The following is a 13,379-nucleotide window of genomic DNA, read 5'->3' as shown; positions in this document are numbered from 1 at the left end:
ATGGCATTGGGGGATTAACAGGCCAGTTGAGGAGAAGAGGGGCTAGACACCTTATGGCTATCCCCTTCTGGTTCTTCCCCCAACTTGATGGTCCCTGGCAGCCTTACCAGCTTGCCCTCGGGTCTGGTGGTGCTGCTGCTCAATGCCAGGTCTCTCCAAAATACAATCTCCCTCATCCATGATTTGACTGTGGATGAGGGGGCTGACCTGGTATCTATTACTGAGACCTGGGTGGGGGAACTGAGATGGGTTACTCTCTCCCAGCTGTGCCCTCCTGGGTACTCAATGAAGCACTGAGGGTCGACTCGAGGGTCGGGGAGAGGGGGTTGCTGTGGTCTATAGGAATTCAATCCCTCTCTATAGGCTTCCTGCTCATTCGAGTGCAGATCTTGAGTGTTTGTACCTTGTGCTGGGTATCCAGAACAGATTAGAGATTCTGCTGTTGTACTGCACACCCTGCTGCCCATCAGGCTCCCTGCCTGAGCTGGCCTCGGACTTAGTGTTGAGGACCCCTAGGATGATGGCCCTGGGGGATCTCAACTTCCATGCCTAGGCCGCTGTATCCGGGGTGTCTCAGGACTTCATAGCTGCCATGACAATCATGGGGCTGTCCCAACATGTCATCAGCCCAACACATGTAAGAGGACACACGCTTTATCTGGTTTTCTCGACTGGGCAGGAGGAAGGTGATCTGAAAGTGGAGGAATTAACATCTGTCCCTTTGTCATGGTCAGATCACTTCCTGCTGAGGTTTAGACTCTTGGCAGCCTTTCCCCTCTGCAAGGGTGGGGGACCCATTAAAATGGTCCGCCCCAAGAGGCTAATGTATTCTGAGGGATTCCAGAGGGCCCTGGGGGATTTTCCTGCTGGTATGGCTGGTGCTCCTGTCTAGGGATGTCAGAGAATTCCGCCACGGATCTCGGTGAGGCTGAATGCCAGTGCATTCGGCCCCCTGAAATCCGTGGCAGAACAAAGCCCCCCCCCATGAAAGGCGTGCGAAACGGAGCACTTACCTGCTGCTGTCCGCGCTGACTTGCGAATGGCGGCCGCGCTGCGGCAGCCATTCGCTTCCTCATCATAGCTGTGATAGGCTACGTAAATAATTACGTAGCCTATCACGGCTAACGCAGGGACACCATTTGCATCCCTGCGGAGGCCGTGATAGGCTACATAAGTATTTACGTAGCCTATCACGGCAAGCTAAAAAAAAAAAACAGCGTACGCAAATGGCGGCGGCTACGGCGGCCGCCATTTGCGTTTCCTTTTTTTCGCTGTTTTAGCCTACGTAAATATTTATGTAAGCTATTACGGCGAAAAAAAGGGGAACGCAAATAGCGTAGTGGGTGCTATTTGCGTTCCTTTTTTTTTCACCGTAATAGGTTACGTAAATATTTATGTAGGCTAAAACAGTGAAAAAAAGGGAACGCAAATGGCGGCCGCTGTAGCCGCCGCCATTTGCGTACGCTGGTTGTTGTTTTTTTGCCTGCAGGCTGCCCAGCGGCCGGATGTCTGGCTGCGGGCAGTCCTGGCCGGTGGCTCCGTGGAATTTCCGCGGAGCAGAGCCGGCCGGATTAGGATTTCGGGGGGAGGTGCAGAGCGCCTCCCCCCCACCGCGAATCACCCTGTCGAAAAGGTGACTTTCGTACATCCCTACTCCTGTTGAAGCCCAGGTTGCTCTGCGGAATGCAGAGATGACTGGGGCAGTTGACACAATTGCGCCCAAGCGCCCTCTCCCTCTGAGCAGAACCCAGCCAGCTCCTTGGTATACACCCAGCCTGAAGGCAATGATGCAAGAGGCGAGACAGCTAGAATGCAGGTGGAGGAAAACTCGTGCTGAGCCTGACTGAACACAAGTTAGAGCTCATTATTGAGACTACCCTGTGGTGGTGTCGGTGGCAAAGAGACAGTTATTTTCCACCAGCACTGCATCTTCTCAGTAGGGATGGCGGAGAAATCCGCCACGGACTCCAATGAGACTGGATTCTTTAGAATCCGACTCCCCTGGAGTCCTTGGCGGAACGGACTACCCCCCCCCCAAATCCCCCCAGGACGGACCCTACCTGGCGGCAGCTGGTCCGGGTCCATCATCTTTGTTCTGCAGCCATCCACTGCCGGGCTGCGGAACAAAATGGCATCTGGCATAGGGGACGCCATTTGCGTCCCTGCCCTTGGCCGTGATTGGCTATGTATTTATATAGCCTATCACGGCAAAGAGCAGGGACGCAAATGGCATCCTCTATGTCATTTGCATCCCTGCTCTTTGCCCTGATAGGCTATGTAAATATTTACGTAGCCAATCACGGCCAAGGGCAGGGACGCGAATGGTGTCCCCTACGCCGGATGCCATTTGCGGCTGCAGCCCAGCAGCGGACGGAAATCCAGCTGCGGGCGGCCCTGGCCGGTGGCTCCACGGACTCGCCACAGAGCAGAACTGGCCAGGGAGGATCCTGGGGGGAGGGATGGATTGCCTCCCCCCCCCCTGGAGCGGATCCCGGAGCAGAACGGTAAGTGGGGTTCATACACCCCAACTTCTCAGTGATGTCCACTGGAGCTTTTCTGAGTGTTTCACGGCCTGCTACATTCTGGGCCAGGGAGAGAGACTTTGGAACCCTCAGTTGCACGCTGTGGCGAGTTTGCACGGCACTTTGAAGAAGTCGCTCAGATTCATCATGAATTGGACACCATTGGTAGAGGCGTTCAGAGCACTGTCTGGTCCAATTTTATTGGATGAGTTTCAGTTATTGAGGCTTGAGGATGCGGACAAGGTCCGCGGACAAGTCCAATTGACCATTTGTGTACTTGACCCTTGCCCCTCATGGCTTATTACATCAAACAAGGAGGGGATGTCTGGCTGGGTCCAGGAGGTTGTAAATTCCTCCTTGGGAGAGGGAGTGGTGCCAGCCACTTTAAAAGAGGCGGTAATCAGACCACTCCTGAAAAAGCCTAACCTGGCGGACGTTAATAATTATAGGCCAGTGGCCAACATCCCCTTCCTGGGCAAGGTGCTTGAGCGGGTGGTTGCAGGACAGCTCCAGGCACTCTTGAATGAAACAGATTGTCTAGATCCATTTCAATCTGGTTTCAGGCCTGGTTTTGGAACAGAAACTGCCTTGGTCGCCCTGTGGGATCCCCTCTGGGGAGGGCATCCCACAGGAGAGGGACAGGGGGAGTGCGACCCTGTTGATTCTCTGGGACCTCTCAGTGGCTTTTGATACCATCAACCATGGCATCCTTCTGGATAAGTTGTCTGGGTTGGGAGTTGGAGGCACTGCACTGCAGTGGTTCCGCTCCTACTTGGATGGCCAATTCCAGAAGGTGGTGCTGGGGGATTATTGTGCTGTGCCTTGGCAATTATGCCATGGGGTTCCACAGGGCTCTATTTTATCCTGCCTGCTGTTTAACATCTACATGAAAATGCTGGGGGAGGTTATCCGGAGGTGTGGGCTGAGGTGCCATCAATATGCGGATGACACCCAGCTCTACCTCTCTTTTTCATCAAACCCAGGTGAGGCAGTGGCTGTTCTGAATCAGTGCCTGGGCACGGTAATGGACTGGATGAGAGCCAATAAACTGAAACTCAATCCAGACAAAAGAGAGGTACTGTTAGTGGGTGGTTAGTCTGCCCAGCTAGGTGATATTCAACCTTTTCTGGAGGGGGCTGCACTCCCCCTAAAGGATCACATTCGTAGTTTGGGGGTGGTCTTGGACCCAGAACTGTCACTTGAGGCACAGTTGAACTCAGTGGCATGGAGCACTTTTTATCAACTTAGGCTGGTATACCAACTACGCCCTTGTCTGGACAGAGATAGCCTAGCTACAGTTATCCATACTCTGGTAACTTCTCGTCTGGATTACTGCAATGCGTTATACGTGGGGCTGCCTTTGAAAACGGTCCAGAAACTTCAGCTAGAACAAAATGGGGCAGCAAGACTGTTAACAGGCACTGGCCAACGAGCTCATATTACGCCAGTACTTTTCCAGCTGCACTGGCTGCCTGTCCATTTCCGGGTCCAATTCCAAGTGCTGGTATTAACATTCAAAGCCCTTAACAGCTTGGGGCCAGGTTATCTGAAGGATTGCCTCCTCCCATATGTGCCTGCCCAGCCCCTAAGATCATCTCAGCAGCCCTCCTCCGTGAGCCCCTGCCAAAGGAAGTGAGGCAGGTGGCTACTAGGAGGAGGGCTTTTTCTGCTGTGGAATGAGCTCCCTAGTGAGGTTCTCCTGGCACCTACACTGTCTTCCTTTCGGTGCCAGGTGAAGACCTTTTTATTATCCCAGGCATTTTAGCTTTCTAGTCTTTTAGCTTTGTGGTTTTAAATCTGTATTTTAAATCTCTGCATTGCTGCTAGGTTTTATTCTGGTTTTATCTGGTTGTATTACTGTGGTTTTAATGTTTTTTATATTTTATACAGTTTTACTGTGTGCTTTTTGGCTTTAATTTTTGTGAACTACCCAGAGAGCTTTGGCTATTGGGTAGTATAGAAATGAAATAAATTAGTTTACTTGCTGCTGAAGAGATAACAGTGTGAGCCCCAACCAAGCCTCTTTTGGGAGGGCATTAAGAGGGTGCCACAACTCAGAAGGTCCCCTCCCTTGTAGCCACACATCTAACTTCCTTCAGTGGAGCCACCCAGAGGAGGGGCTCCAAAGCTGAGCTAGGGGTCCAGGCAGGTACATATGGAGATGTTCCTTTAGATCAGGGGTGTCAAACCTCTGGCCCACCTGGGGTCCCAATAGGGTCCTCTAGGGTTCCCCACATAGCCATGGCCCCACCCCTTCACCAAGTGGTTCCCGCTTTCCCCCCCTGGCCACCAATCGTTTGGTGGTTTCCCAGCTTTTGTGCAGGTTTGACTCATTCAAAAGGGTTGAAATTCCTCTTCGAAGGCTTATTTACTGGCAGTAAGAGCAGTAAACTAAAATACACTAGTATTCTGCCACAGCTGCTTTTGCTCCACCCCCTTTGCCTTTGGCCCCACCCATCCCTGGAATACCACCTTGAGAGCTTCTCTGAAATTGAATTTGGCCCTCAGGCCGAAAGAATTATGACACCCGTGCTTTAGATACATGGGCCACAAGCAGTTTAGGGCTTTTAACAGTTAGCCAACACTTTGAATTGGGCCCAGAAGTGGACTGGAAGTCAGTGCAGCTGACAAAAGCATTGGTCTCACATAGTCACCAACCAGTCCCAGTTAGTCACCTAGTAGCTCTATTTGGGACTAAATAAAGTTCCAAACCATGTCCCAGAGGCAGCCCTGTGTACAATGGATTGTAATAATCCAACTGGGAGGTTACCAGAGCATGTATAACTGTCAGCAAGCTATCTCTTTGTTCTTACAGGAACAAATTCACGGAAAAGAAAACCACTGCAATTAGAAAAGTATTTATTTCCCCCCAGCAATTATAAATACCTACACACTTCAGAGCTGGGATGAGGAAAGGACGGGACTCCACTTTATACACTTGAGTGCCCTTCATACCTAAAGGAATATGCATGTAATTTATACCCAGGTACCTGTTTTCAAGTATCAATAATCTTCTCAGAAGTGGCTCTTGTTCCATGGAGGCTCTTAAAGAATGTCTAAAGCAATGGTGGGGGATGTGTGGCCCTCCAGATGTTGTTGGACTGCAATTTCCATCAGCCCCAGCTAGCACAACCAATAGCAAAGGATGATGGGAGGTGCAGTCCATTAACTTCTGGAAGGCCACATGTTCTTCATCTTTGGTCTAAAGCAAGACTAAGCAAAGACCTTTCTGCTCTCACAATGTAGTTGTTGGATTATCATGTCATTACAAGAAAAGCTCACTGTTTCTTCTGTGACAAGAAAGCTTCCAGTTCTTATTGGAGAACAATTGCCACCATATGCACACGTATCAATGGGTCCAAAGACAATGAGCAAACACGGTTATAAACGTAAGTAATGGTGCAATCCTATGAATAGTTAGACAGAAATGTCCTACTCCCTATGCTGGGATTTGTAGGACTTATTTCTGTCTAAACATGCATAGGACTGTGCCCTAAAAGTCCACATTCCTATGTACACCTTAGTTCCAAATACGCATGCAAAGAGGGTAAGTTTACTTGTAGCCCCCATTTCATGATCAGCTGCATGACAGGCAAGGGGCTATTGCTTCAGCTAAGTTACTAAGTAATGCTTAGGGCTGATTCACATGCATATACAATACAGAGAATGAAAGCGGCTCCTTTTAGGAAACGCCATATTGGTTTCTCCCTAGGAAATGTAAGAACGTCAACTACAGCTCTACCCAAAACTTCTCTCACCTTTGAAAAAAATCAGCTTAAATATCTTTCTCCAAGGAGTTATGATGTGATGCAACACTAGCAAAGGTAAAAGAACATTCTTGCTCCACATTCCTTTCCACATCACACTCAAAGCCATCTGCAGATTCCCGACTCAAAAATCCTTCATAACATGATCCAAACATGTCTCCACAGCACCTAAATTCATTTCTATAAACATTTGGTTTGTGTGTTTTCATGTAGTATGGCCAGTGAAAAGACTGGCAGCTAGGTGGAATCAAGCACCACAAGACCCATTCTACACATTACCTGAATTCTACCACCTCATCCTGCATAGGTAGAGTCTGAATTACTGGGAGCCAAGTATTCCACACTAAGGTAGAGAGTCTGTAATGGAAGATGTTCATTTAGAAATGATAAAGAAACTGTAGGACATGAATCAGACACATCAGTTTACTTTCTGGATGGCTCTCCTCTAAGACATATGGAATCTAGCAAATAATTTAATCAAACATTTTTTGGAATGAATTCTCATGCTGAGATCTTACACCTGCACTGTATGATTAAACCTTGCTATCTACATGAGAGATATTTTGAGAAACAGGAAAGGTTTATCTTCAAAGAAGACATTATAGTACAATGCTAAGCATATGTCAAATTCACTTACATGCCTCTACAAAGCTCACAGATATAAATCCAATGGCTCAGCAGAATTTCTTATCACATAGTGCCCTGTGGACAGAACGCTAACACTGTTCCAGTCATGTGCAATGTATTACTTACCAAACAGGAATTATGTAAGTAAATTTCACTAAATTTGGTCAATTTCGGAAGGGGAGACCAAAAAAAACGTTTAAAGGGTTATTTTATAGAATGTATTAACTGGGTAAACCAATTCTTCAAAACCTTTAGAGTCTTTATTTAATGGAACAATTTGAAACTGGTTTAAAGAAAAATCCTGCAAAAAAAACTTTGAACAGCATGGGAGGGTTTGCACATAATGATAAACCATGGTTTAGCACAGCCTTCTGCAAACTGACCATTGGCCATGCTGACTGGGGCTCATGGGAGTTGTAGGCTAGTTTAACATTATGTGCAAATGCAGTCTATGTTCTTGGTCTTTTAGTTAATTTATTTTTTCCTTAAAAAAAAGGGGTGTGAGATATATCACATTCTTCTCTTCTCAAGAGGCACAGCAGGAAATCACTAAGTGAAGAGCTGATTATGCTGATGGGAAAGAACAATTCTTGGAACAACTCTCAGAAGACCCTTTATTTGGGAGTTTCCAAGCCTGGCATTTTGAGGGGCGTAGGGGCAAGTACTAGGTTTAAATTTTGGTTACCTTTTTGTCTCCAGAGAAGGAACAGCATGGGGAGTGGAAAGTACACATCACAGAGACAGACACAGCTTTCACTCCTTCTGATGTGTTTTACCCCTCCCCTTGAACATTTCACTCAAAGTATTTGATTTGCAAGCATAGGCAACTCTTTAAAAACTGGTCATGTTATTTGTGGGATGTATCTGCTTTGCTGAGTCAGCTCTAGCTCATTCCTGCAAGTAGATAGCAAGTAGCCTGCAATATTCAGTAACAGATAATGGTCAGCTAAGAAGAGCAGCAGAATGAGCAGACACTTCACAGCTCATTCCAAAGCTGATGTCCCAGCAACATACACTCTTCACTGCTATTTTCCAGTGGCAACTTCAGTGGGGCAGCAAAAAAAAAAAAGCAAGACAACAACACAGAGGGATGCCTTACATCAAATCTCACATAGTTTAGCCCTGCTTAGTGGGTGATCTATCTTTTGACAAGGAAAACAATACCCTCTTCAATCCTCAGCCTCTGTTGAGAGTTAAAGAACAGGTTCAGGGGAGATTTCTGGAAGCAGAAATGGTCCTAGATAATCAGTATAAATGCTGTAGAAACATTCACTATCAGCATCAGTGAATGAGACACGGCCACTTATTGCGATGTAGACTGCATCTTGTTCTCCCACACTACACACCACCCAAATATGATCAGGGTAGTTACATTAGAATACTGACAAAGTACATATGTAGAATAACAATTCAGATTAATTTACACAAAATGAAGTCAGCGACCATCCAGGGCTTTGTCGCGTGCTATAACTGACTCATCAAACTTGATCATGAGAGTGGTGCCCTTATGCCAGTGGGCAGTGACTTTGGCAGGGAAGCCGCTGCAAGTGAGCATGGCCTCCACAATGCCAGCTGTGAAGGAGGCACAGTTGAGTGTGCTGTTCTCCTTGGGAACTGAAATGTAAGTATTGATGAGAGGCTCCTTCTCAATGATGTAGTAGGTCTTGTCATCATCATTGGCTTGCTCCAGTTTGTCGGCCTCCTTCCCAAAGAGAGCCTTCCATACAGTCACCTTGATGAAGAGCAGAATGTTGATGACTTTGGTTTCTCGCTTACCATTTTTCTCTCGCATCACCAGCACATCCAAGATACGGGCTCCCACCTGCTGGCCTAGCTCCGAAAGTTTGTTCTGAAGCTCAGAAACAGAGTAGACCCTGTTCTGACAGTACTGAACAATCTCAGAAAATAACAGCGAAAAGGCACTAAGGCTGACATCTGTCTTGGGTCGGGTGAGTGACCGCTCGAGGATAGCAGACTTTCCACGAGTAAAACGTGCATCCATGGTGCTATTGAGAAAAAATGTAATTGGGGTAATAAGCACTTGGTCTCAATAAGTACAACCGTGTTTCAAACGGGGCATTGTACAACAACTTCTAAATACAGGTTATTTTACATGGGAGGTCAGACATACAAGTTAGTGTGATCTAGTGAGTTGAACCCAGATATTGTCAACCTAGGTCCAAATCTCCACTATAGAACCAGGTGCCATGGGACTAGTCATCTCTCAGCCTACCTTGCCCAACAGATTCTTGTGAAAGTGTGAAAGATCTTACATGTGTATGCCACTCTGAGATCCTTAGAGAAAGCACTGGGCACAAAATAAATATGGAAAGATTTGCAGAAAAGAAGCAATTAACATGACCAAGGGGTTGGAACACCGTTCATACAAGGCTAAGGAAAGGTTCCTCCTGTGCAAGCACCGGGTCATTACTGACCCCTAGAGGGACACTTGCTTATGCTGGTGTTTTCATGGCAGACTATAGCAGAGTGGTTTGCCATTGCCTTCCCCAGTCGTGACTACCTTTCCCCCAGCAAGCTGGATACTCATTTTACCGACCTCGGAAGGATGGAAGGCTGAGTCGACCTGAGCCAGCTACCTGGGACCCAGCTTCTGCTGGGATCGAACTCAGGTCGTGGGGAGAGTTTCAGTTGCAATATGGCAAGGGGGGTGGGGGGGTGGAGAGAATGGTGGTTTATAAAGTTATGTATGGTACGAAGAATGTGCATAGGCATTTTTCTCCCTTTCTCATATACTCAGAACTCAGAACACTAGAACTCAGAACACTAGAACTCAGAACACTAGAACTCAGAACACTAGAACTCAGAACACTAGAACTCAGAACACTAGAACTCAGGGTCATTCACTGAAACTGATCAGCAGGACATTCAGGACAGACAGAACACAGCACAGGGCTGGCCCTCCCACGAGACAGGTTGAATCCCCCGCAACAGTCCCAACGCTGCCACCTAATTCCTCAGGGGGAGGCACAGGATGGGTGGCACTCCAAAGAGCCCCACTGGCCACTCTCCTCCTGCGGCAAATGCTGCAGCAGAAAAGCAGCTGTTGAGGCTTTCCTGATCAGGTGCTGCCGCCACTGCCCACCCTATGCCTCACACTGGCTAAGTTATAGGTGGCCAGCTGCTCTGTAGAGCCGTGCCGCTTGCTCTGCTGCGGCAAAGACCACAGCAAGAGAGTGCCTGGTGCACCTCTCCACAGAGCCTGCCCAGCCCAGATCCCTTGGTCTGAGGGGCCCTTCCTCAGCGCAAGGCATTGGCAGGGAGGTAACCCTGGAGATCACCTGTACTGTTGTGGTTCGTGTGGTCTCAAAGGCCACCTCCCCCCCAATGCCTTGCTCTGAAAAAGGATCCCTCAAAGCAAGGTACTGAGGGGAAGAGGGGTGGTGGCAGCAGCTGCCAAGGCAGTTCACATTCCCCCACCCCCCAACAGCAGCATTCAGCAGGTCATGCTCCCCTCCCACATGGCAGCAATGGCTCACACTCTCCTCCTCCCCCACCCCGCAATCAGCAGCATGTCCTCCTTCCTTAGGTATGTGCCAGCCCTAACACAGCGCATAATTTATGGAAGGTGGGAGGGTGCTATCGCCCTCATGCCCTGTTTGTGGGTTTCCCATAAGCATCTGGCTGGCCACTGTGAGCCCAGAATGCTAGACTACATAGGCTTCTGGTCTGATCCAGCTCTTCTTACAGCCTTATGTACTCACTACTACAAGCTATGGTGATGGCTGTGAGATTACATAGTTTTAAAAGATTGGAAAATTTCATAAAGTCTGTCAGTGGCTACTAGTCATGACAGCCATATGGCACCTCCAGAGTCAGAAGCAGTGCGCCATTGCGAACCATTTGCTGAGGAGCAGCAATCAGAGGCTATTGTTTTCATGCCCTGCTTTTGGGCTTCCCAGAAGCATCTAGCTGGGCACTCGGGTTAATCTGAGCATCAGCACCCCAGAACAAATGTTCCTTTTATTAGCTACGTTGCAATAAACCAGACGTGGTGATAGAGGCTTACGGAGATACCAATCTTTCACTTCCAGCTTACTTTCCTTTACACTACAAACGGAAACACGTTTCAAGGCTGTTTTACTACCTAGGAGTTGTAGTTCTACGAGAGGGCTACGGACTGCCAAAGAACTCGTAACACTCCCGCAAAATTACAAGGCACAGCGGTTTCCTTTGGGGGAAGCCATGCCCATTCCGCCAACTTTCAAACCTTTTTAACAGTTACAGTGCAGATGCAAGATGAAAAGCCCCTTGCACCAGAAACCAGCTACACCTCGACTGAGGCCAGCTATCTTAAAGGGGATCTTCTCTGTCCCTTGAATTAGAGAAATTCTCAACGAGGCTGGCTCTGCAATCCGGGGCAGGGCGATAGAGATGAAGAACTCCCGTCGCGGGAGAGGGCTGCATGCGACCCCATCTTACTTCGTCCGCCACCAGCACATTCGCACCTCAGGCCTCCCCACACCCCACTTACAAGCCCCAGCTTTACCCCCCGCTTTTCTCACCCAGGGTACGAGGTTATCGACCTGTTGCAGCTACTTCCGCCTATACGACGCACTTTACGGTTGCCGCAAAAGGGGCGAGAATAAAAGCTCTTAACGGAAGTACGAGAGACCCGGAAGCGTCCCCATGGCGACGAGAACGCGATGGGAATCGGGGGCTGCCTCGGCGCTCGAGTGGAACCTGAGAAACAGTGTAAGACGAGGAATGACCTGCCCGACTTTTACAAAGTTGCGGGAGAAAATGGGGCGTTGTCAGAAAGCCAGCCTAAGTGAAGGAAGGAAAGGAGGACGTGGCCTATTCGGATGCTGGCGTGTCACCATAGCAACCAAATACCAACTCTATGGCTACCAAGGAAGTGGTCGGTAGACTCGACTTCCGGTTTCTCCTCTAGCGCGAAATGCGCATGCGTACTGTGATTACTCAGAAATTTATTTGCCTCAGGGGAGAAACCTTTTAGTTCTGTAATCCTTTCAGAAAATATTGCACTGTCTTTTCCTATTAAGTGTTCTCTCTCTCCAACCCCATGGAAACCAATTGGGGTGGGTGTTATGGAGAGACCATATTTCTATATTTTAGGAAATGTTTTTATTGTAGAATTTTATTTTTTAAACTGTTTTATTGTACGTTGTACATCGCCCAGAGTGGCTGGGTGACCAGCCAGATGGGCGATTAATAAATTTAATAATAAATAAATAAATAAATAATGAGGCGGATGGTGCTGGTGAGGGTTAAGACCAGAGCCGGGCTTCCAGCTCAGTAGTAGTGACTTAGTGTGAGTGCTTTGGCTCCCTCCAGTGGCCAAGGTCATAAGAGCATAAGAAGAGCTATGCTTGATCAGAGCAAGGGTACATGTAGTCCAGCATTCTGTTCACACAGTGGCCTACTCGCTGCCTGCAGGAAACCCACAAGGAGGAGATGATTGCAATAGCACCCTCCCGCCCAAGTTCCACAGCAACTGGTGTACATAGGCCTCTGATACTGGAGGTAACATATAGCCATCAGAACTGGTAACTATTGATGGCCTTATCCTCCATGAATTTGTCTAATCCCCTTTTAAAGCCATCCAAAATGGTGGCCATCATTACATCTTCTGGTAGTGAATTCCGTAGTCGGACTTTGCAGTGTGTGAAGAAGTCCTTTTATCTGTCCTGAATCTCCCACCAATCAGTTTCATGGAATGACCCCAGGTTCTAATATTATGAGGGAGAAAAATGTCTCCCTGTCCACATTCTCCACACTATGCATAAATTTGTACACCTCTGTCATGTCTCCCCTTACCCCTTTTCTAAGCTCAACTCAGATGTTGTAACCTTCCATCACAGGGGAGTTGCTCCAGCCCCTCGATCATTGTAGTTGCCCTTTTCTCCACGTTTCCAACTGTATAATGCCTTTTTTTTTTTTAGGTGTGATGACCAGAACTGTATACAGTATTCCAAGTGTGGCCACACCATAGATTTGTATAAGGGCAGTATGGTATTGGCGGTTTTATTCTCAATTCCTTTCCTAATAATGCCTAACATGCATGCAGTTTGCCTTTTTTACAGCAGCTGCACACTGGGTTGACATTTTCATCTAGCTGTCCACCACAACCTCAAGATCTGTTTCTTGGTCAGTCGCTGGTAGCTCAGCTCCCAACAGCCTATACTTGAAGGTGGGTTTTTTGCCTCAACGTGCATCACTTTACACTTTCTTACAGTGAACCGCATTTGCCATTTGGATACCCATTCTCCCAGTTTGGAGAGATCCTTTTGGAGCTCCTCACAATCCCTTTTTATTTTAACCACCCTAAATAATTTGGTGTCATCAGCAAACTCGGCCACTTCACTGCTCACTCCTAATTTCAGATCATTTATGAACAAGTTGAAAAGCATTGGTCCCAGCACAGATCCCTGTGGGACCCCACTGTTTTCATCCCTCCTTTGGGAGAATTTACCGTGTATTC

The 13,379-nt window shown here is 47.9% G+C and overlaps 1 protein-coding gene across 1 annotated transcript; it reads right to left on the bottom strand.

Annotated features, from left to right (window-relative positions):
* Nucleotides 1-5,364: 5,364 nt before the first annotated feature.
* On the bottom strand, nt 5,365-11,483 carry TRAPPC5 (trafficking protein particle complex subunit 5). Its single transcript, XM_084838459.1, has 2 exons — nt 11,440-11,483; nt 5,365-8,922 (listed from the first exon to the last, which is right to left on the bottom strand). The coding sequence occupies exon 2, from the start codon at nt 8,916-8,918 to the stop codon at nt 8,352-8,354; it is 567 nt and encodes a 188-aa protein (XP_084694585.1). The 5' UTR covers nt 8,919-8,922; nt 11,440-11,483; the 3' UTR covers nt 5,365-8,351.
* Nucleotides 11,484-13,379: the final 1,896 nt, after the last annotated feature.

Source organism: Heloderma suspectum, chromosome 2 (assembly GCF_057233095.1).
Source record: "Heloderma suspectum isolate Gila_16-S chromosome 2, 16-S_ref, whole genome shotgun sequence".
NCBI classification, from domain to species: Eukaryota; Metazoa; Chordata; class Lepidosauria; order Squamata; family Helodermatidae; genus Heloderma; species Heloderma suspectum.
Note: the sequence above shows the minus strand (reverse complement) of the source record. Positions and strands in the feature narration are given on the sequence as shown.